At 37.2% G+C, this 24,158-nt stretch overlaps 1 protein-coding gene across 1 annotated transcript in view; it reads left to right on the plus strand.

Moving 5' to 3' along the window:
• The window catches only part of LOC142336203 (vam6/Vps39-like protein), a 79,570-nt gene extending 55,863 nt beyond the window's left edge, over window positions 1-23,707 (plus strand). The window contains exon 8 of the mRNA XM_075384857.1: window positions 22,243-23,707. Coding sequence (XP_075240972.1) covers window positions 22,243-23,481 — 1,239 coding nt within the window. The 3' untranslated portion in view covers window positions 23,482-23,707. The remainder of the gene's footprint in view (window positions 1-22,242) is intronic.
• Window positions 23,708-24,158: the final 451 nt, after the last annotated feature.

A 24,158-nucleotide genomic window follows, 5' to 3' on the forward strand; every position in this document is an offset into this window, starting at 1 on the left:
GTTTGATCAATTTAATGTTCTGATTCATATCTATTAGTTTTCATTTCTTTGACGCCACTTGCTTTCAGAAAAAAAGGAAATATTTTTTGCTCATTTTTGTTGCTTTTGTTCTTTCACTCAATCTTATTATTAATGGATGTCATTGGCGCAGTTAACAGGCACATTTGAGTTTATAATAGCCAAACAGCAGAAAGAGCCGAAAAAAATAACAAAAGAGCTGTAGATAAGCACAAAAAAACAGCAGTTCAAAACGTACGTTCTATTAAAATTAGTTTTACAGAAACTCAATGGTATTGTGGAGGTCTGTTATTGAAGGGCTCATTTCTGTATGTTTCATTAATAGCCGCACAGCGATAGCTGGGGCTATTTTTGGACGTCTCTTGGTTTTTTATTTCGTCGTCGCGTTTTTTGTTACGACCATATGACGTCACAACCACTTCAAATCTGCTTTTTGTTCATTCGTTTATGCAATTTCAACTAGAGTGCGTGTGTGACGTCTTTTTTTGCTCTTAGTGGAGCGAGTTGTTTTGTTCATTCGCGTGATTAAGTTTTTGGTCACACTTGACTTTCTCACTTAAATTGACTTTTATTTACTTTAATTCAAAGAGAAAAGGTCAAATGGGTTGTGTCACTCTAAATGAAGGTTATTTCAGAGCAGCTAATGGATCAAATGGCTACTATAGCAACGGTTGATTTGAAAAGTATTCACGAGATTTACAAAGGTTTGAAAAAAGATTATTCACAATATAGTCAACGATTTTTGTATTTTTTAGCGACTTGTCTCTACCTTGATCCAGATCTTGATTTGGATAATGCGTTGAAGTTGCGACCGAACGTAGGTTTGATTGGTATTGATATTTCTTCGTTAGACAAATATTTTAAAAATATTGAGATTACATGCCATACTCCACGAAGCTTCCGGTTTTGTTTTTGAATATAGTGAGAAGAGACCTGGATATTCTTACGTTTTCCCTGTCCAATCACAAATGAGTATCTTGGTCATGTGACGGGCATTGCTTTTAGCCTGTATGTTAAAACTTTCAAAAATAATTTGTTCAGTTTGTTGGAATGTTAACACTGCGACCGGTTGTTATTGACTTTGAAGGTTTTCGTGTAGAAAAGTCTGGTTTCATAATAAAAGAACTATTGCAACTGAAAACTATACAGACATTGTCCCATTCCAACCACCAAACTCATACAACTCCCTATCATCAAGTGAGCAAAGATCTCATCAGTGGGTATCAAAGTTTCTCAATGGTTTAGCTTGGGAGAGTGCCGATAACCCATACTCTTTTATGCATCAGATTGTTCAAAGCATAGTGTTTCGGTTTCCACTATCAAAGTTTTATGCCAAAGGAACAGAAAACTGAGACTTTAAAAAACTTCTCGAGAAAGAAAAAGGCAACTTAGAAGATTTGTTGTGTCCGAAATTCGAAATTTTGATATTTTATAAAGAGACGCCAGTTTGTGATCTGCATGCTATCTGTTGTCCAAGACGTCAATTAAATAAACATTGCGCCAAAAAGAAAGCGGAGCTTTTCTACTACTGGCTAACGAATGAATCGTCGATCAGACAGAACATCAGCTCCGTCAATACTTCAAGTGAATTTGTCTCCAAATTTGACAGTTTACAGTTGCATAACGTCTGAAAACCATTTGACTGTTACTTTTGTCAGGGAGGAAAAAAATTGATTCGCGTGGACAAACTGCACTGAGGAAACAACAAATCAATTGCTCTGGCGCTGAAATAGAATTGTTTAAAAGGTACCTTTCGCTATTAGATTACTTTCGATTTTATCATGTCTATACAGGCGAATATGCAAAAACTGAAATTAACCGCTTTACCTATGCCCAAGCGGCCGGTGCCAATTCAGATCTCTTTGAACGATAACACTCTTCCAGAAAAGATACGGCAAGTTGTGAACAAGGGAAGCGTGGACTCAATCACCTACTATGACACCGCGCTGGGAATGAGAGCAAGCTATACAGTTGTCTACCAAAGAGAAGACATAGACTCAATATACTATATATGACTTTTTTATTGTTGAATAAATGTTTTGTGCAATTGATTTTGAATAATCAATTTTTTTATTAAACGATTGTATGCTTACTGAATTTATTTTTTCATAAAGCGATTTCTCAAATGGACGGACATGTGGATCAATTGGATTCTGGTGGGGGTATAACTGATTTGGTCTTCGATGAAAAAAATCATGAGAGAAGATCATGGCAGTTTTGTAATTCACGAGTACCCAGATCAGAAGTTGTGTACTTTACCCAAATTTTCATCATATTGTTTCTTATTGCTATATCACTGATTAAACTAGTTTTTTTAAAACCTGATTGCCAAGAAGCAACATTTTGGTTTTCGCTTCTTTCTTGTACAGTAGGATACGCTCTACCCAACCCAAAGTTATGAATAAAATTTTTTCGACAAATGATCGTATCTTTATGGCTGTCTGTGTTCTGTCATGTTGTCGGAAAACGGAACTTATTCTCAATGGTGATCAATGACACCTTTTCACCCAAGTTTCAAGCATTTTTTTTACTTTTACCAGTATAACCAGCCTAAATTTCAGTCTCTTGACCTTCAATTTACAAAGTTTTCAAGTTTTGATCTAATAGCAGATCTTGAAAACTGTCTGTTGGTATTTGACGTTTCTTGAAGAAATTTTCAATGATAAAGAGTTCTCTAAATTAGCAACCGCAGGACGTCATAAAAATTTGAGTGTTATATACGTTAAGCAATCTTTTTCAACAAAGTAAATGATCTAGAACTATTCATCTAAATACAACCCACATCATAGTGTTCAAATCACCCCCTGATGTTCGACAGATTAGTTTAATTGGTAGACAGCTGAATAATACTCAATTTTTAAAGATAGTTATGAGTTGGCAACAAAACAACCTTTTGGACATTTATTGATTGATTTAGATCCCAAAACGTCTGAAGCTTTACGTTACTGCTCAAACATTGTACCACCAGTACCTTCTGTTTTATCTTCCTCCGGTTAAGGCAGTTATTACAAATTTAGCTGATGAGAGAGAAAGAAGTATGTACGCTGCGGCGGATGCTAGAATTACCAGACACAAAAACGAGATGTCATCAAGACAGCTCCAAATAATTATATATTGTTTATTTTTGAGTGTTTCTTAAAAACCAAAAGTCACAAAAACGAATTCGAATTTATACTGTCTAAAGAAACCAGCCTTAAAGAAAAAATGACTCATTCTTGCAAAAAAGACTTGAGTTACTGAAATCTATTGGTCTTTCGTGTTATCTTTATTTAAAGTAGAAAAATGCACAGTGAAGAGTTTATACTAATTCCCAAACGATTGTTTATCTCCAAGCAACAAGCGAAATGTGAGATACTTGATAACCCAATATATCATTTAAAAGCAGCTCAGTTATCTCTTTTTCAAGGAAACCAATCGACTGACAGGGAAAAACCAGCACAAGTGGGAACCGCTGAAGCTATGAGACACTAACCAAATCACAGAGGTACCTAAGGAACAGGAAGAAACATCAGAAGTAGCGAGCGAAGACAGTGAGATTGAACCAATTGTGAAAAAGCAAAGTTTCTGACCCTGAGACAATATTTTCCGAACTCGGAACAATGAAAAAAGTAAAATTGAGCGATCAGACATTTTACTCGATCTCATTATGAAATCTGACTTAATAACCATAATAGGAAACAACGTACTTCATATCGACCAGAAGCCACTACACGTGAAAGTTTCTACTTTTTTGTATATTTTACAGCAACCCACAAGAAAATAAACATAAAAAATACTCAACAATTTTGAATGCTCTCGATGTATCCCCTCATTTAGTTGCAAACAATTATGCCAAACAAATCCTGGAGTTTTCGTCCGAAAGTGAACAAGAATTTTACCCAAGCCGAGAAGAAGCCAGTAGTAGCAGTGGCTCAAGATCAGTCCCAAAAAAAGGTAACGAAGAAACAACCGTCCAAACCTCAGACAAAGAAGAGACCAGTCAGAAGAAAGGGTCTTTCTTTTAATGAAACAAAAAATTTAGAACAACTTTATTTGAAAGGACCAGCTTCCTATGGAAGCAAACTACCTTTAGGCAAAGTACAGCCCTATTCGGAGACAAAGCCTTCCTTTACAAAGTATCGTTCGATTCGATTAAAATTTCCAAGTTTTTCTGAAAGATATTAATGAAATTTGGTCGCTGGATTTGGCTCACGTTGATAATCTGTCAAAGTATAATAGCAATGCTAAGTATTTGTTGGTTGCTGTAGCCTGTTTGTCAAGATATTTACGAGTGGAACCAATGAAAACAAAATATGCAACAGAAGCAGCTGAAGCCTTCAAAAAATGATCAAAAACAAACAACCAGAAAAAGGGGGGAAACGATGGTAAAGAATTTCTTGGAGCGTTCAAACAACTCTGTAACAAACGCGGTTTTCATTTGTATAGCACATTCAATGAAAAAAGTCTGCTTTTGCTAATAGGAACATCAGATCGCTTAAAAAAATAAATCATCGCTACCTCGAAGAAAAGTGGACATACTCCTACATTGACCAACTAGATAAATTTGTAGACACAATCAACTCACGCGTAAACCGAGTAACCAAGCTTGTACCTAACAAAGTTACAAAAAAAGATGTGCCAATATTTTTTTCCTTAGCCGTACAAGCAAGCGAAACACAAAAACCCAAATTTTACATTAGTGATTTTGTGAGAATCGTTAAAAAAAATAAGGCTTTCAGGAAAAGTTACAAACAGTCTTTCACTGATGAAGTCTTCGAAATAAAAGGAATACCAACTCTTAGTCCACCAACATACTCCTGAGTAGACGCAGGCAGCGAAACAATCAAAGGAAAGTTTCATCAACCAGAATTACAGCTCGTTCGTCTTCCTCTTGAAGAGATTGTAACGTAAACGATTTGAAGATGAGTTTACAGTGCATGTAGTTTCATCAGCTTCAATGGAAATTTTCGGCTCAAACACACTTGCATATATCCGCAATTTTTTCAGCGACGAAATTCAACTTTCAGGCGACTGGAGAGTTGCATTAATTAAGGTAATTTTTACAACTAAAATTGAGAATATTGTCTTCAGGAATATAACCGTGTACAACTTGAAAGATTATGAAGATTCTCAAAAAATTTCTTCTGGTAACAATGTTATCCCTCGACCCTACAGCGGACAAAAACTGGCTTTTATGCCTGGAACGTTTGATTCAGTAGCGCAACTTCTTGCAACAGTTAAACGTACAGCTGGGCTTCCTCATTTTTCTTTCAGAGAACTGAAGAGCTCGGGTAGATACGAAATCTTGTTTGAAAAATATGAGGGTAAACTTTTCTGAGTGAGGAAATTCCGAGCATAATTGGGTTCAAAGGTATTCCTGATGGAAATGGAATACACATTGGCTATGAAATGAATCCGACGGCAAACAGACTTATGAAAAGTGACGAGACAAGAGCGTATTATTGCGAGTTCCCAGCCGATCTTTGCGCTGGAAAGCATTTAATTTTTACCTACACAAATATTATTGAATACCAATACGTTGGTGATGTCAAGGCACCTCTTTTACGTGTCATTGGTTCAAACCAACGGCTAAAAACGGAAGTGTATGTGAGCTTGAACCAACTCATCGAATAGTTTTCACAAATTTAGACCGCAAGAAATTGTTGACAAACACTACTCAGTCGATTTCAATCGAACTGAGAACCGAAACCGGGCAACTGGTTCCCTTTTCTGGGACGGGAAAAAGTCATTTTAACTTAACAATTCAAAAAATTTAAACGTTAAAATGGATTCATACTATGCAAATCAAGCAACGTCTTTGCCTCATTTTTCTGGACATTATCGGCAGAGAGTAAGTGGTTTTGGAGCTTTAGCTGCCGGAATTGGTGTTGACGTGTTGCTCTACCGCCTGCGCGTCGTTTCATTCCACCAACCGCCAAACGCATCGGAAAAGAGCTCCTAAAACAGTGTTACCGAAATTTTAGATGTAGTCAGCAATAAAAAGTCACCAAAACAGGCAGTGAAAAACAATATCTAAAACTGTTAAAAAGCAGACAGAAGGATCCCGTAAACGTTCTTCACCTCGGCAAAAAAGACGCAGTAAGCCAAGAAAGACAAAAACATCAGCAGCAGTTACAAACCGTAAAGGTATCTTTTTAAGCCGAAGGCCTCCAAAAAGACGTCGTGCTGATTTTTTCGCAAAAGTGAAAGATGATTGCTAACTTACTACCAACTGAAGCAACTCACAGTTCGTTAGACTTGTTTGAAAAACAAGCTCTCTTAGTAACTTTTGATGTAGGTTTCTGTCAAAAACTGGGTCCCGTGTACAGTCCTGACGGACCAATGCTAGAGTTTGAAGTCACGGGTGACCGGAACAACTTTATTGATTTACAGAAAATTTTCCTCGAAGTCAAATGTAAAATTACGCAATCTTCTGGAGCTGACCTTAAGTATGATGCAGGAGCTGCTGCGGACATAACAAAAACAGATGCTCCATACTGACATGCCAGCCACGTGTTTTCACATAACAAAGATGCAAAAAACACGTATGAGGAGAGTCCTAGTGCCTTGTCAACCGCAGAAATGAATAGAAGCAAAGCATTTGTGAGGGGATCGGGCGAATGCACTTTTTACGGGTAAGTGGCCGTGGATTTTTTTTTACTTGTGACAAAAATCTTCTCAGTGGTGTTACACTTCGAATTGCGTTCAGACGAGCAATCGATTACTTTGTTTTAATGTCTGGCGATGCCGCTAAACACTACAAAGTCAAAATTATTGAAGCTAACTTGTATGTGCGCAAGATGACATTAAACGACGATGTAGTTTCGGCTTTTGAGAAAACTACTCAATAGCCCAGCCTCTTACCCTTATTTTGAAACACTAACAAAGACATTTTTAGCTTCAGCTGGTCTTCACAGCTGGAAACAAGAGGATATTTTTCCCGGGAACCAATTCGGAGGCTCTATTGGTCTTTCGTGTTATCTTTATTTAAAATAGAAAAATGCACACTGAAGAAATCGTATAAGAACAGAAACAATTAATCGACAAACAAGCTCAAACGATCTCAGAACAAAACCATGTCATTGACAAACAAAAGCAGCAGATAGAATTGAAAGATAATGCAAACGCGTACCAGCGTCGAATCATTGATCAATTCCAATCGGAAGTCGGATATTTACGGGATAAGAACAGTTCGCTATTGGAAAACCTAATGGGTCACAGTATTCAAAATTCAACAAATTTTTTGCAGCCATCGGAACCAAAAATTTTTTTTCAAAATTTATTAAGAGAAACACTAACCATCTTTCAATTTCCATAATTTACAGCAACCCACAAAAAAATAAACATAAAAAATACTCAACAATTTTGAATGCTCTCGATGTACCCCATCATTTAGTTGCAAACCATTATGCCAAACAAATCCTGGAGTTTTCGTCCGAAAGTGAACAAGAATTTTACCCAAGCCGAGAAGAAGCCAGCAGTAGCAGTGGCTCAAGATCAGTCCCAAAAAAGGTAACGAAGAAACAACCGTCCAAACCTCAGACAAAGAAGAGACCATTCAGAAGAAATGGTCTTTCTTTTAATGAAACAAAAAATTTAGATCAACTTTATTTGAAAGGACCAGCTTCCTATGGAAGCAAACTACCTTTAGGCAAAGTACAGTATTTAATTCTTATCTACACCAATATTATTGAATACCAATACGTTGGTGACGTCAAGGCACCTCTTTTACGTGTCATTGGTTCAAACCAACGGCCAAAAAACGGAAGTGTATGTGAGCTTGAACCAACTCATCGAATAGTTTTCACAAATTTAGACTGCAAGAAATTGTTGACAAACACTTTTCAGTCGATTTCAATCGAACTGAGAACCGAAACCGGGCAACTGGTTCCCTTTTCTGGGACGGGAAAAAGTCATTTTAACTTAACAATTCAAAAAATTTAAACGTTAAAATGGATTCGTACTATGCAAATCAAGCAACGTCTTTGCCTCATTTTTCTGGACATTATCGGCAGAGAGTAAGTGGTTTTGGAGCTTTAGCTGCCGGAATTGGTGTTGACGTGTTGCTCTACCGCCTGCGCGTCGTTTCATTCTACCAACCGCCAAACGCATCGGAAAAGAGCTCCTAAAACAGTGTTACCGAAAACAGTGTTACCGCTAAACACTGCAAAGTCAAAATTATTGAAGCTAACTTTTATGTGCGCAAGATGATATTAAACGACGATGTAATATCGGCTATTGAGAAAACTCTACTCAATAGCCCAGCCTCTTACCCTTATTTTGAAACACTAACAAAGACATTTTTAGCTTCGGCTGGTCTTCACAGCTGGAAACAAGAGGATATTTTTTCCCGGGAAACAATTCGGAGGCTAGCAATTTGTTTAAATACAAACGAAGCTTTTCTAGGCAATAACAGAAGAAATCCTTTCCACTTTCGAAAATTTGACCCGGAGCAGATTTATATTTATCGAAACGGTTTGCCCGTTGCCGATTCCCCGATATCTATAACCGATGAAAAGCGACTGTATTTTAATTCTATATCTGATTTAGCATATATTGACAACGGTCATGGAATAAGTTTAACCGATTACCCCAGCCATTTCATTATGGTATTTGATCTTACTAGCACACAACAAGCCTCTCACGATTTTATTCACCCTGAGTTGACAAATTGTTCGATTTCAATTGAGTTGAAGTTTGCTACAGCGCTACCAAACAACATTGGGATTTTCATAATTGGACAAAAAGGTAGCACAATTTTTGTTGACAGTACCCGAAGAGTTTCCAAAAACCATATTTTACCCTTAAATGGCCGAGGATGACATTAATGAGTTAGTTCGGAATTGTAGAAATCTCAAGCATAAGTTTTATTGTCGTCTTTGCAGCAGACAAATTTCCGAGAAAATATAAGAAAACAGCTTTTTTTAGTTAATTCAGCAACTGCTGAAAAAGCTGGTGCTCACTGGTTACTGTTGTGTCAGAAAGACAACCAATTATTGTTTGCGGACCCATTAGAACAGTCTATTTCATCATACAAAGATGTGTATCAAAGAATTCTATCGCGAGAAGGAAATGTTCGAGAATCATCCAATTCAAAGCAAACTCCAGACTATGCGGGCTCTTTTGTATTTATGTTGCCCATGTTTTATTTAATTCACAGAAAATTGTAAAAAACTAAATGATGTTGATTTGATTCGATTGGCTCTTCATATGATGATTTAACACTACTAACTTTGTGAAAATTTATTTTCTCGAAATTTACTTTTTTCATAAATTAAGCGAACAAACAACAAGTCAGTATCAATAGATATATTTCCATATTCACTCACAACTGTATTCATAATCTGACAAAAAGCACCAGAATGAGGGTCAGTTAAAATTTTTTCAAATCTGCGCAATATTTCACTACTGAAGTTGTCTGTTTGTTTTTGCTTTGAGGGTAAAATCATATTATGCACTGACTTCTGTGCCGTTGGTGGTACTGTCAGCAGATTTAACTTTCCGTCGTTAGATTTCGCTGTGGCGGATTTGGACTGAAGTTGTGTGGGTGGAGCAGCAGCACCAGCAGTAGTAGTAGTGATTGTGGGTAGACGTTTCCTGATTAACGAAGAGTGAATTTTCTCACCATTTTTAATATTGAAGTCAACTGCTAGTTTTAGTTTCGTGGACACGTCACCTTTTGTTTTTAAGTCTGGTGCCAGTGAAAACAAATGTTGAAATGTCGTGAACAGACAAGGCACATAATAAAGTTTATCGTTTAGTTGTGTCAAGAGCATCATGAGTTGAGTCTATTAAAATGTGATAGTGGTGTTGGTTAGTTGTCGTCGATAACTGACAAAAATCTGAATTATATTGAGAGCACACTCCAAAACTGTTTGAGCTGGGCAAATTTAATTTTTCATCTGTAACAAAGATTTTAAATTGCTTCTTAAACTGTTTGAAGTATCCTGGAGAACGCTCAAACATTGCTTCCACCATTTTTTAGTCCAAACTAATCTTAGACTTTTTTGCAGGTGAAGGAGAGTCGGTTTTCTGTTTCTTTCTTTCGCTGTCATTGAGTGGGAACGCTTCCCTTATTTTTGACGCTTTAAATAAGATTGTCGAATTCGTCCGTAGTCAAGGAAATTCGTTGTTGAGATTCATATTCATACTCAACTTTTTTAAATAGTTTTAAACACATAAGTTCCAGTCTTCTCAGATGTTTTTAAAGGAGCCCTTATTAGGCGTTTTCCGTCTTCGATATATCCAAATAGCAATCACCAAATTCAGAATCTTTTGTGGCAGTAAATGGCATAATAAACTCTTCAACAACTAACTAGCTTTAGATATATAATGAAACGACTACCTTGAAGAAACACTCAGAATCAGATGGCCCGGCAGGCTTGGATTAAACTGTTGTCCTCATTGTTTTCATTTGGAAGCAGGTTTGCATGTTAAAAATACAGACTCAAGTACGCCGCAGGCGTTTTTGAGTCTGTTGATTCCATTGAAAATATGCAAGGGTTTGGCTAATGAAAAACATATGCAATATGCCACATGTTTCCAATCAGTAAGCGCAATAACGTTACTGCAAACAATTGGGGTCTGAGATCAGCTCTTACTGATAACAAAAACCTGTAAAACCTGTATCTATAATACTACCTAAGAGTAATTTCAATATTTAGTGTTTAACACATGCCATAACCTTTGTGATAATAACTAAATTAGAAACCCAACATACACCTTAGTATTGGAATACATGTGTGCGCAAACAGTTGCACTGATGAGAACTCCCATAAATTGTGTGTCCACAGTGTACTTACTCAAATGGTTTTAAAACTGTAACCAATTAAAAGAACAGTTAACCATAACACTAATTTGAATGTAAGGGTGTGACTGATGAGAAACATATGCAATATGTCACATGTTTTCAATCAGTAGGCACAATAACTTTACTACATAGAAATGGGGGTCAGAGATCAGAAATAACTGATGAGAAAACTGTAAAACCTGTATCTATAATACTACACTGAAGTTATTTCAATATATAGTGTTTAAAACTTACGCCATAACTACTGCGACCATAGCTACTTTACAAAAGCAACGTAAACTTAAATATTGGAATGCATGTGGTGCGCGCGGACAGTTGCACTGATAAGAACTCCCATATATTGTTTGTTCACAGTGTACTTTACACCATTGGTTTTAAAACTGTGACCAATAAAAAGGACACTTAACCACAACACTCATTCTAGTATTCTAGTTTATTTTCAGTCTTATCCCTGCAGAACAGAGTTGGGTTTTGTCGTTTAGCCTTGTGCACTTAATTTGAAGAGCTTTTCGTTTTCTCAAAATTCTTGTTCAAAATAACTTTTTACTTCCTCTCGGATTCTGGAGAGTCGTGGCAACGAACTCTAGTTTATCAGACAATGTTTGAAAACTATGTTGTTTTTATTCAACAGTATAAAAACTTCTCTCGTGAAAACTGGGTTACCTCAGACCGATTCAATATTCCAAAATCTATTATCGACTTCGTAGCCACTCGACCAGGAAAAAATTTACCGGTCCATCAAAGTGTTATAACTTCTGGTGGACTAGTGCCTCCACGAAATTTGCACTCTTGTGAGCAGCAGGATATTGGAAAATTAACAGACGAAACAAAGCAAATACTCTTCAAGTATGATTGTGATTGTGTGCTGCTATTTGAAAATCAACTTGGGGCTCAGGATGCTCGGGACATTTTGGCAAGCCTTTGGGGTATCCAATTATCGCCCACGTCTCCGCCACGAGCTCTTCGGTACATAGTGTACCAGCAACTCCTCTTAGTGATCCAAGTGCTACAACTACGCCGCAGACAAAGAGTCTACCACTTTTCGAATTACTTTGTAGTCAGCACGTTCCTTGGATTTTTGGAATTGACGAAAATAGACCAGAAACCCCCAACACTTCAATGCTTTAGAAGCAAATTTTGATTTACCCAAAACACCAAAGCCACAAATTGATACGGAAGATTTGACACTCACGCCAAACAACATGGAGACCACAAAAGTTTGCAGCGCACCCAAAAAAAGGAAATTGACACTACACTACGTGAACTATTTGAAAACTAATAGCATAGCTATCTCTTTTATGTTTTTGTAAAGATATTGCTTATCAGTTTGTTTAATTGTGTTCTGTGTGCGCATGAAAGCTTAAATTTTTCTTCGCTTTTCCAATTAATTTTTAAACCTATTTGTTGTTCATAAACGTATCGTGTTCAGACATGTTCAACGTTTTTTTTCAAAAACTGTAAACAAGATTTTGCCAGAAAGGTACCCGACAATTCATTGTACCCAGAAACATTGTCACTATGTATAAACATATATAGTACCAAGATAGAATTTGAAACTCTACAAATTGAGTTTACTCTGAATATAACATTCTACAAAAGGAATTTGCAGTTGAATAAAACCGAAAAGTTTGGCGTAGTTCTCTCAAACTAACTGAAATTCAAACCCAGAGATATTGACAAGTTCAATGATTTTCATCTGACCCATTTTTTTAATCGAAAACTTGTTGCGAGCAGTATTATAAAGAAAAAATTCAGAACAAGAACAAAAAACTTTTTATTTTTACAAAATTACAAAGTTTTACGCGAAATAGGTTCACATTACAACTTTACATTATGCAAATGATTTGTCTTGTTCCTCTGTTTATTCAAAGAAGTCAGTGAACGCATAAAGTAATGAACACTAGAGTAAAAAAAGCTAATTAATTGGAAAACAAAAGTAAACAATCTTGAAATTGCACAGCAAAATTTTCAACAGATGACATATAACTCAACGGAATCCTTAAAGGAGAAATCCATTGCTGCACTTTGTAAATGTGATTCGTTCATAAACACGAAAAAAAGCCGAAATGTGTAATAAAAAAGTCAAAAAAAATTCAAAAAATGGGTTTTTTAATCGCTTTTTTATTTTTTGACCCCTGACCTTTGACCCCTAAAGACTACAGCTAAAAAGATATTTGGGATGTAAAAAAGTATTATACTGGTATCAACATTGAACAAACTACAAAATTGTCCATCACACCTGTCACTTTTGGAGTAGCCCATAATGAGATAATTAGTCATTAATTAAGCGCTAATTAGTTTATTAATTGGCAAAAATCTATTTAGCGGAAAAAATTTTCGACAGTTTTTTCGACGATTCTGAATGAGAAAGTTATGCCGGACATTTTTGCTCAGAAGTGTTGATTTCGAAAAACGGCTCCTTCATCGATTTTCAAAACATCTGGAAAATCATGTTCCATTAACATCTGGCATTAATTAGCACCTGAGGTACCACAAAGAAAGATGATGGCAAGTTTTTAACTTTAATTTCTTAATCCACGTGGGCATAGCATAAAACTTCTTCATAACAGCTGTCAACAAAAAAGGCCTCCAAAAAATACACATGTAACTGTCATGTAATTGTCATGTAATTGTTAATAATGACTTGATTGACAGAAAAATCAACTTTTCTGTTGATGCTGGATCATTTTTTTCAACGCAGTCCATTGTTTTCTAATACTGGGATCATTTTTGCTCATAATGCCTCTCATGCTATTGTGAATCTAATACCTCGGTCCAATGACTGTTTTATTAGCCCCCTCTTGTGTAATTTTCTGTGAAAAAAAACCATGTTCAAATAATTTTTCCTATTGTCTTTTCAAGAAAAACAATTAGAGGCCCTAATAATTGTTCTGTGTAGCATACCTTAGACGTCTCTAGGAATAATTTGTAAAAAAAACATTCAAAAATATTTCACGTTTTTTTCTGAAATAACCAAAAATTTAGATTCAAATTGTACCGCCAAAACCGACCAATCAGAAAACACCATTTCAAAACTTCAAAATGGGCCCCTATGCAGTTCTCTAGTCTCTAATACTGTAAACCCGAGAAGCCATTTCTTGTTCATTCGTTTCTCTAGCTAAACTGTTCGTACTCGAGTTTAACAATTGTTCCTTACAAAAGTTAGACAATTCAAAAATGGGTTTGTAGTGTCGTTATTGTTATTCTATTCTGAGTACAAAAGGAAATCGCTCCAGGCATGAGCATAACTTCCATCCTGATGAGATTGGCTTACCAGTATATCAATGGTCCTTATGTGAGTTTACTTGGCGGAAGATTTCTTTGCTCGAAGAAAACATGAAATCTGCACACCAACGATTCACCAATTGCTGTCAAGGCTGCCTACTCGGATTTAATGATTGCCATCTTTACGTACAGCATATGACTTCGGTTCATCACTTACCCGTCCTAGCTAAACATTTTCAGCCTCGAGACACTCCGTCGGAAAGTGTATTCCGTGGAGAGCTGAGAAAGTTCGAGTCAACAGAGGCCGAAGAGTCCAATAATCTCGAAAACTTCATGCGGATACCAAAACCCAAAATAGACACTCTAATAAGTTATCAGTTGACCCAGGGACCTCCAAAAGTTCAACTGTGTGCAAAATTCGGCTTATCAAATTTCTGTATGATGAGCCACATATACCAGAGGATGATCGTATTGAAATATACGCAAACTCTCTGATGACTCCTGTATACGCAAATGGACTGTCGGATGAAGCGTATTGGCAAATGGTGGAGAAGATGAGCATATTGGCAACATTCAACTCCTTGGGAAGTGGTTGTACACTCGAAAAATTTCTCAAAGTCGACGTCAAATTCGCACGTTTCAGACCAATTCATGGTTCATCATACATCGCGTTGCCGTCAAAATTTGCTAACTGTAGAGGGTAGCTCAACGTTAGGAACCATGAAGACCGAGATTGCTTCAGCTATTGCTTTGTGGCGGCTTATCACATGTATCATCAAATAAGTCTCGATAGAATTGATCGAAACTATCAAACCGACAAAACATCACCAACTACATACAATCAACCAGGACGTCATCAACCTTTGGCCGATTTCCCTATGCCCATGGGCTTTGCAGACATTCCTCATCTTGAAACACTCAACAGCTTTCAGGTAAACGTGTTTGGATACGATAACGGCCAGTTTTTCCCTCTGAACATTTCATCATACAGTTCAGATTTTGTAATGGATTTACTTTTGCTGTATGACTGTGACCATCACCACTACGTCCTCAATACAAACCTTGTGGAGGTTGTTTGCTACGTGCGAGGACTTGATTATAGATTCTCCTACAAAATTTGTCAAAACTGCTTTTGGATAAGTCGAGAAGGTCTTGAAAGTTACAACCTACATCTCACTAACTGTTGCACAAGTGCACCAGCTGTCATTCATATGCCTTCAAGTGAGAACAACTCATAAAAGTTTACGAACTTGGCTGCTATGTGGTTTGTCCATCTTGTTATCTATTTTGACTTCGAGTCGTTCTTACGATCTGTTTCTGCTTGCAATGGACCAAGTGATAAAGCCTTTACACAAGTCAGGGAGATACATGAACAGTGTGGCTTTGCGCTAACAGTGATAGATCACCACTCATCAAAGCAGCCAATTTTTCTTCATGTAGATAGTTCTCTTGCTTGCATGACAAATTTTGTCAAAATGCTTCACAAACTAGCCAGAGATATTTATCAGCAGAAAAGGAAGCACCCTTTCTTCAAAGGCGATAGACGAAACTTGGGAAAATCTAACGCTGCGCACTGTTTGATTTGTGAAAAATTGTTTTTAGAAGCGGAAGATCCAGAAAACACAATTGACTTGGACCATTGCCACTATAGTGGTAAATTCTAGGGAAGGGCACATGAGAAATGCAATCGCTCGAGACGAAATATCAATTTCACCCCTGTTGTGGGTTATAAAATTCAAAATTCTGACTTACATCACATTTGCTTGGCACTGAACAACTGTGAACCAACCACAACCATCCACCGACGAAAAGTACTTATCAATGACATTTGGTGTGCTTATTGACACTTCCGTAACGGAAAAGGGAAAAACGGTGAAAATTTACGAATATCTTCTATTCATACACTCCTTCAAGATGATGAACAGTTCTTTGGAAAAACTTGTTGAAATTTCACCCGATGACTGCTTCGAAATAATGAAGGCAATGTTTTCTACATTATCTGATGCTAACCTTCAGCTACCTAAACAGAAAGGCTACTACCCTTACTCTTATGTGACTGGTCGGTCCAAGTTCAGTGACACCAGTCTCCCACCACTGAGCAAGTGGGGTAACACTCTGGACAGAGGGGCAGTGAAGGTAACGGAGACTAATTTACAACATGCACGCAGGATGTGGGAAATTCTGGAATGCGGTAAACTGCAGGATTATCATGACTCATACTTGAAGCTCCACTGTGCACTACTCGCATGTGTTTGCAAATTCCATCGAAAGTTGAGCTTCGATTCGTATAAACTGGACTGTATGCACTTCTTCACCCTACCCAATTTGGATAAGGAAGCATCACTTAGAATCTGCAAAGCCAATGTCGAGTTATTGACTGAGCGTGAACACTTGGACATGTTGAACCCGCAATTCGCGGTGGAGTCACATCTATCTTTGAAAGTCGGCGCTTCACTGCAAATAACTCCTTTATTCTCAACCACGATAGCACGGAGGAATCCTGTTTTGGTTACTGTGTCGACGCTAATAACCTTTATGGTGGCGTAATGCAATTAGAGAATTTACCCGTCGCCGACTTTGCGTTCAACATAAAGATTCCAATTCAAGAGATTTTGGACATCGGCGATGACGCCAGCATTGGATACTTTGTAGAGGTCGATCTCTCTTACCCGCCGAGTCTCCATGATGAACACCGCGATTTTCCGTTGGCGCCCACAAAAGACGTGGTTTAAGACGAGTGGTTGAGCGATTACCAGATCGAATTGAAAGAACAGCACAATCTCCAGTCTTCCAAAGTGAAGAAACTCTTGCAAACGTTCTTTGATAAAGAGAGATATGTGGTCCACTATAAACTGCTGAAACTTTATGTCGAACTCGGCTTGGTAATCAAAAAGTTTCACAGAGTGCTTCAATTTCGACAAGAAAACTGGCTGTTGCCATACATTACACTAAATAGTGAAAAGCGGCAAGTTGCGTCAGACGAGTTTGAAGAGAACTTTTATAAACTGATGAATAATGCAGTTTATGGTAAAAACTGTGAATGTAAAAGACGCAGAAATAAAATAACAATTTCACGAGATGCAGAGCATGCGCTAAAGATAATAACCAAATTTGAGTTCGGCCGCTATATCATTTTTGGGGAGAATTTAGCAGCCTTAGCCACACGGCCGAAGTTCATTTTTTGGAGTACTCCCAGCATTGTGGGAGCTACTATCTTAGATCTAGCAAATTACCACATGTACTCATTCCATTACAATGTTATGCGCCCCAACTTGTAATGTCCTTTACAGCGATACGGATAGTCTCCTCTATGCAATAAAAAGTGACGATTTATATACAGAGTTATCGCAGAAGCCACAGTCAGTATTGAGCCATTTTTGTTTCTCAAATTACCCGCCCTAGCGCTTTCTGTACAATACCACTAACAAAAGAGTCGTCCTCAAATACAAGGAGGAATTCGCCGGCGACTATATTGCTGACTTTATCTGCTTGAAGCCGAAGCTGTACTCCATCCTGTCGAAAAGTAAGTTTATTCTCTCCTAAAACAATATTGTTAGTTGTTGTATAAAATTCGTATTGGGTTAGTAGGGATCTGGAAGGTGTTAAATCGTTTTATAATTACATAGGGGGTTAGTAATCATAATAGCACCTAATTTTTCTCATTTCTTTCTTTCTTTTAGGTTGTCGAAAACTTTCAGCAAAAGGGGTGACAAGGGCCGCACATCTTTGTCACGTCGACTTCTTAAACACTCACTCTCAGCACTGGAAACCACCTGCGCTCAGAACACCAGGGTTGTGTCCGACCACCACGGGCTGCAGACAGTTACTACAAACAATATTTGTCTGTCAGCGTTTGACAACAAGCGCTATATACTACCCGATGGCTTAAAAACCCTCCCGTTTGGCCATAATGAAATTGGTGATTATGCTATCGATGAAATTGATTGGAATAACGACGATGTGGAATGGGATTATGATAATTTTAGCGACTTACTTTTGAGCTCGAGCCCAGAGTGGGATTACAGTTTTGTTGTACCACATTCCTCTCCAGATACCACCACCCAAAGCTCCAACACGTGGCAACCACCAGACCGGTTTCGTCGCCGCTCCGAATATAATTGATTGGGATATTGAAAGTAACGATATCGTTGATTTCGATGCCAGTTTCGAAGAAAACTCGACGCCCGATAATCTGTTCATTAATTTTGAGGCAGAAGAAGCAACTGAAAGCGAGTCAGAGGGCCCGTTTGTAAAAGTGGAAGGCGATATTAGAGTGCATAATTAAATTTAATTGCCCAGAGAGAGAGAGAGAGAGAGACACAAAACTGAACCAGTATTGATTTTGCATGCAGTGTGAAATTTGGTTTTAATTTAATTTGTTTGAGTGTTTTGAAATCAAAATCAAACGGCGAGACAGAAAGCAAAGTTTAAGGGAAACAAAATTGGCAAGACTCAAAAGGGAAAGATTGAATAGGAAAGGGAAATAAACAGCTGCGGAAAGATTTTATCCCGCCTATCCTATTCCCACTTAACCGCCACTACCTATTATCCTATGGTTAAGAGTCGAATGATAACCCCCCTTTCTTTACGTAGGTATTATATACTTCTCATCTGGTATAGTCCTATATATCCGCTGTTATAATGAGAGTAATTCAAACGCTCCCATTTTCCAACAATCTGGCGGGGATATTTACCTGATTTGAACTAACTTTTCAGGCATCATTTAAATCAAGACCAAAGGTAGTAAAGGGTTTCGAAAAAATCGATGTGCTTTTCAGGTTGTATGCAGCAGTCAACAAAGACATAATTGAGGTCTTTATATGGGTCGACTAACTGAACATTACCTTGAAAATTAGGTAACTCATGAAGATTTTCCCTTTTTTTTAGTTATCGCCTCCAAAGTTATGGGCGACATTTAATCAAATTGTTAGATTTTATGCTCCTATTGCACGAAAGAGTATATTATGGCATTTTTTGTTTTGGCAAGATTTTCGTGCCATATGATCTGTAGTTGAGAGTTCGACTGGCACTAAATTGTCAGAGAAATGAATGTATATTGACCTTCTTTGAAATATAGAGTGTGATAGTGTTTCTGATCGTCTTTTGGATACCAGGTACTTGATCTTTGTTCTTAGTTACCATCTCTAATTCTTTTTAGCAGTGATACTAGCCCCTGCATCCTCTCATTAAGAAAAAGGAGTATGCATAACTACAAAATCCAATCAAAATATTTCGCAGTTTCAAAATGTTTTTGTACAATTAATTCGTATTATGTTTCTGTTCCTTCAATCCCAATCGGTGTTATGGGAATCAATGGTGGCTTCTTTCCGGCAGTCTGCCGGTTATGGTTGCAGTTCTTGTCCCACTGCTTTTTGCTGCTCCCATGTCTCTTCACTGAATTCTTATCTAATGGGCAGTGAATTTCAAGTAGAATTGCTTGTTTAATAGCTGCGATAGTGAATATTTTCCAAGAAATTGAATTGTATTAGGATCCTGTATTTTTTTAAGGTCTGTTTATATATTCACGAATTTTGAAGTGAAATGGAATTGATGATTTTGGTCAAGCCGAAACAGAAAGTGGAGCGACAAAGCGAGTGATTTTGCGGCGTCAATTTTTTTCGCACTGATTTTAAAAATAAATGAGAAAAAGGGTGTTTCAACAAATTTTGCTTTCTCGCTAGTGTTTTTTGTTCGCATGCGGCATTTTCACTTTGATTTTTTCGATTTTTTTTATCAAAGTATTTATTCTAAATGGTTTTCCTAGTCTAGCCATAGTGCATTCTAGGTCTCGTTTTTTAAGTTAGTCAATGAAAATTCTTTAAATTGTCGGCCTGGACTTGTCCTGTTGTTTTCAACTACGTCAATAAAAGTTTGTTTCGCTTTATCTTCACAGCTTAATCAACACTTTGCATGAAATCTTTTTGCATGAAATCTTTTTGACTTCTCTAGGCTGGTTTCATTCCTCGCTTATTTTGCTCAAAGTGATTTTAAGCAGCAGTTGCTCAGAACAGCAATCTAAGTTGAACAGAATCAGTGTTGAAAAACGCAATCAAAATAGAAACAGGAAAACTATTGTCAATTGTTTGTGCAGTTTTTCATCACCATTAGAGTTTTGAGCTTATCAGCGCTTTGCTTTTGTATAGATTTGCAATTCAATGTTTTTAACAACATTAAAGAAAGAATTTCGTTTTGAAGAGCTAGTGTAGTATATAACGAATTAATTTACTTTATTTATTTCAGTCGATTTTTGGCGTTTTTTTATTGTTCGACTTTGAATTGGTTTTTGAATGAGTTGTCGTTGTAAGAAAAATTTCATCGAATAGGAATTTTTGTCCGTAGAGATCCTTCTTGGAGTCGGATTTTGTTTCGACTGTGTCACTTTTAAGATTCGTTCAAACATTTTCTTATTTGAAGTCGAATTTGAGGAGTAGTTTTAGGGCGCAAACTTTTCGAATTTCAAATTAAAGGGAGAAAGCGGTGTTAAACGAAGAACTGTATTTTAACAGATAATTTTGTCCGAACAGTCTTTGATTTATATTTCAGGACGCGTCCTGATGTTTTTATGTCGACTTTGTGACGGCATGCTCCCTTCAAACTGCCTTTTGTTCTTTCATGTATGTTAGAGTGAATTGTGTGCGTGACGTCATTTTAAATCTTAGTGTACCGAATGGAAATAGGTTGTTCGAGCAGTTCTGGTGGTCTTTCATTTTGATTGATAATTTTTTCTGTCTAAATCGGCTGAATTTGAGCAATTTTTTGACGATTTTTATATGGTTTTTGCTTATCTCTTTTCATCTCACGCTTCTCGCTCTGTTTTTTTTTTCAGTTAATTCTTAGTTTAGTTCTTTTTTTAAGCGTTGCTACTAGGAGGCGACAAGTCTAGGCATGGTAATTTTGACTAAAATAAAGGACACAAATTTCTTTTCCTGGTTTCTGTTCCCGGCAGTTTTCAATAGTCGTTCGATATTTCTGTCCTGCGTTTCGGATGAGTGACTGATCTAGTAGAAGTTATAAAGAGTGTTTGCCGAATACTGGTTGGGAAGGATCTTGAAAGTTAAACAGGGTATTTTGCGCTTAAATTAATATAACAATTGTTGTTTGTTACTTCTACGTCAAATATTGGGTGGGCGACTGATAAACGAGAAGTTAATAAACATTTTATCAGGTTAATGCTTCAGAAATTGTAATTAGCATTTGTAGAGTTCCTTAGAATATTTTATTTTTCGGTTTTGTCCCTCGTCATCTTTCCCCTTCCTCGAGTTTTTTCTTTACTTCAATTGAAGGAGATAAGGTGAACTAATGTGTCTAATTTCAGGTTATTTGAGGGCAACTCGTAGTAGCAGCATCAAGCAATGAAAATATAACATCTGAGCAATTAATAAAAAGTAGAACAATTTTGTTTTTGTTGTTTTTTCAGAAGCTTTTCGAGACTGCGAATCTACAAAGCTATCGCAGCTATTTTCTGGCAATCTACCTGCTATGTTGATGCGAAATGTCATACCTCACGCTCAAAATGAGTTTTAACGCTAATATTCAAGATTACTTACGTTTACTCAATATTTCCAATGTCAGTGGGGGGACTAATGTATAGTGACGGCTGGTCATAAGCATCGCGACCAGATTAGAAGATAAAAATTTAATTTTTTGACGTGTGTCATAGATTTCATTAATTACTTAACTTCGGTTCCATGTCTATTTCTATCTGTTTTCTACAGACCTTAAATCTATTTCGCTGCTTTTCCGGCAATATGCGGGCTGTGATCTTTTGATAAAGATTGACCTTATTTTTCTGTCCTTAAATTCCGTTTAAGTTTTTGATTGTTTTCATCGGTATTCGCACGGGTGAAAATAAAATAAAGTAACTGACGCTTCGAAGAATTCTGGCTTATGTTATACGTACATGTGAATTATTTTGTCAACTGTGCAGAACTTTTAGTAATCGATTTGTCGATTAATAAAGGGCCAGTTGATTATTTTATAGTTTTGATTGAGTTAATAACGCTTGCTGGATAATGGAATGATCTGATTTTGTTTTGGAAATCGAGAGATGTCTATTTGGTCGTGAATGGATAATCAGTTCCTTTGTGTATCTGTCGAAAAAGTTGTAGACATTTGAGCTCATTCTTGTTAACCTTTTGTTATCTTGAACCTACTGAATTTACATTTTGCTGATTACAATGTGAACAAATCTTTCAATACTAGTCTTTTAGGTGCTAGAAAACAAGCGACGTCATAAAGAACTGGTGCTATTTTATCAATCACGTAAGCGACACCCTGAAGCCCTAAAACTGCTCCGAGATCTCTCTGGACAACAAAATACAGCAATGAGTGGGCATGAAATGACAGTATCGTATCTGCAGAAGTTGGGTGCAGATTATTTGGAGGTCATTTTTGAGTACTCTCGCTGGGTTTTGAAGTCATTTCCAAACGACGGTCTACAGGTTTTCACAGACGAGAGTGCGGAATGCAAAAGTCTTCCAGCCAACAAGGTGGTTAAATTTCTAAAGGATATTAGCAACAGGTTGGTTATTCAGTATCTCGAGTATATCATCATGAAGCGAGGCGAAACGAAGCAAGATCATCACAATGCGTTAGCCATGTCTTACAAAGACGAAATTGTTCAACTTCAGATTGAGTACCAAGCTTCACTGAGTGAGAGCCAAGAAATGGCCAAAGCCGGACAGGAACCGGGTGAACTTGGAGAACTGAGAAAGAAGCTGTTACAGTTTCTGACTGAATCCGAACATTACGATCCGCGTGATTTGCTAGTGAGCTTCCCGATGGAGACACTGTATATTGAGCAGGCGATTTTAAATGGACGAATGGGAAATCATGACAAAGCCTTGTCTATTTACATTCATGTTCTTAAGGAACCGAAGCAGGCCGAAGTGTATTGCGAATCAATTGTGTCTAAAAAGTTGCCGAAATCAAATTGGGAGAACGTTTATTTCAGTCTCTTTTGTGCGTACATAGACCCCAAAGCGTATGCAACTGTAGCTATTACATCAACTTACGCAATGCGGCCCAATGTCGACGCTGCTTTGCGAGTTTTGGGCGAATATTGGGATATGATCAATATGGAAAGGGCACTGAGGAAACTACCGGATTGGGTACCCTTGAAGGAAGTAGCAAGTTATCTGGAAAATGTTTTGAGAAAAACAACCAATCAGAAACGAGATGATCAAATATTAAGGAGTCTGCTGAGTTATGAAGCTATGCGCTTCCAAAAAGACCTCGACTCTCATTTGGCGGAGAAATTTGAAATATTCGAAGACGTTTGCGATTTGTGTAAGAACAAAATTGGCAACTCCAAGTTTGTGAGATGTGCCCCCCTCGGAGAGAGCGAGCTATCCGGGAGGTTTGATAGGAGGAAGCTGTTGCATCTGAACTGTTTCAAGAATCAGCAGTCGCGAACGAGAGAGAGATCCGATGCCGCTAGATTCATGTAATGCTTCTGTAAAAATTATATATTCTCATTGTCAATGCTTGACAGCGGAATTTCCTTGACGCTTATGCATTTAATCTCTTTAAACTATTCAAATATCCTTCATAAATTACCTCCACATTAAATTTTGATTGGATTGATGAACTGTATACGATTTTCTCTATTACAAAATTCTATTTATGTTGACAAATTTAGTGCTTTAGTTTAAACAATTTATTTTTGTTAGATTATTTTTCTAAATCCAACTAGATCATTCGATCCTAAGCAGATAGTTTTTGTTTGACAAGAATTTCATGGTGCCCAAAAATTCGAGACTAATTCTCTTCGAATCTTTAGAATCTGTGTGCATAAAATGTTTCATCACACCGTTCTACGAACTTCCAAGGTTTTAAAATCAATTTTGGCGGCAATTAAAACAACAGTTTTAAGTGTTTAATAGCCGCCGTCAGCCTCTCAAACGGCTATTATTTAAGCGATCTCTTTTTTATAGCTGTAAGCTGAGCGCAGCTATATTGCGGTGATCTTGGTTTTTACGACTCGAAGAGGAGTATTGATATTTTACAGGTTTTTTTTAGCAGAAAGCAAGTTTGTTCATGACTTGAATTTTGACTTCTTTCTATTCGAGCTTTTACCTCCGTTTTTGATTGTTGACTCCTGTTTTCGATCATTGGATTTTAACAA

The sequence above is a fragment of the Convolutriloba macropyga genome, chromosome 3 (genome assembly GCF_964194025.1).
Source record: "Convolutriloba macropyga chromosome 3, txConMacr16.3, whole genome shotgun sequence".
Taxonomy (NCBI): Eukaryota; Metazoa; Xenacoelomorpha; order Acoela; family Convolutidae; genus Convolutriloba; species Convolutriloba macropyga.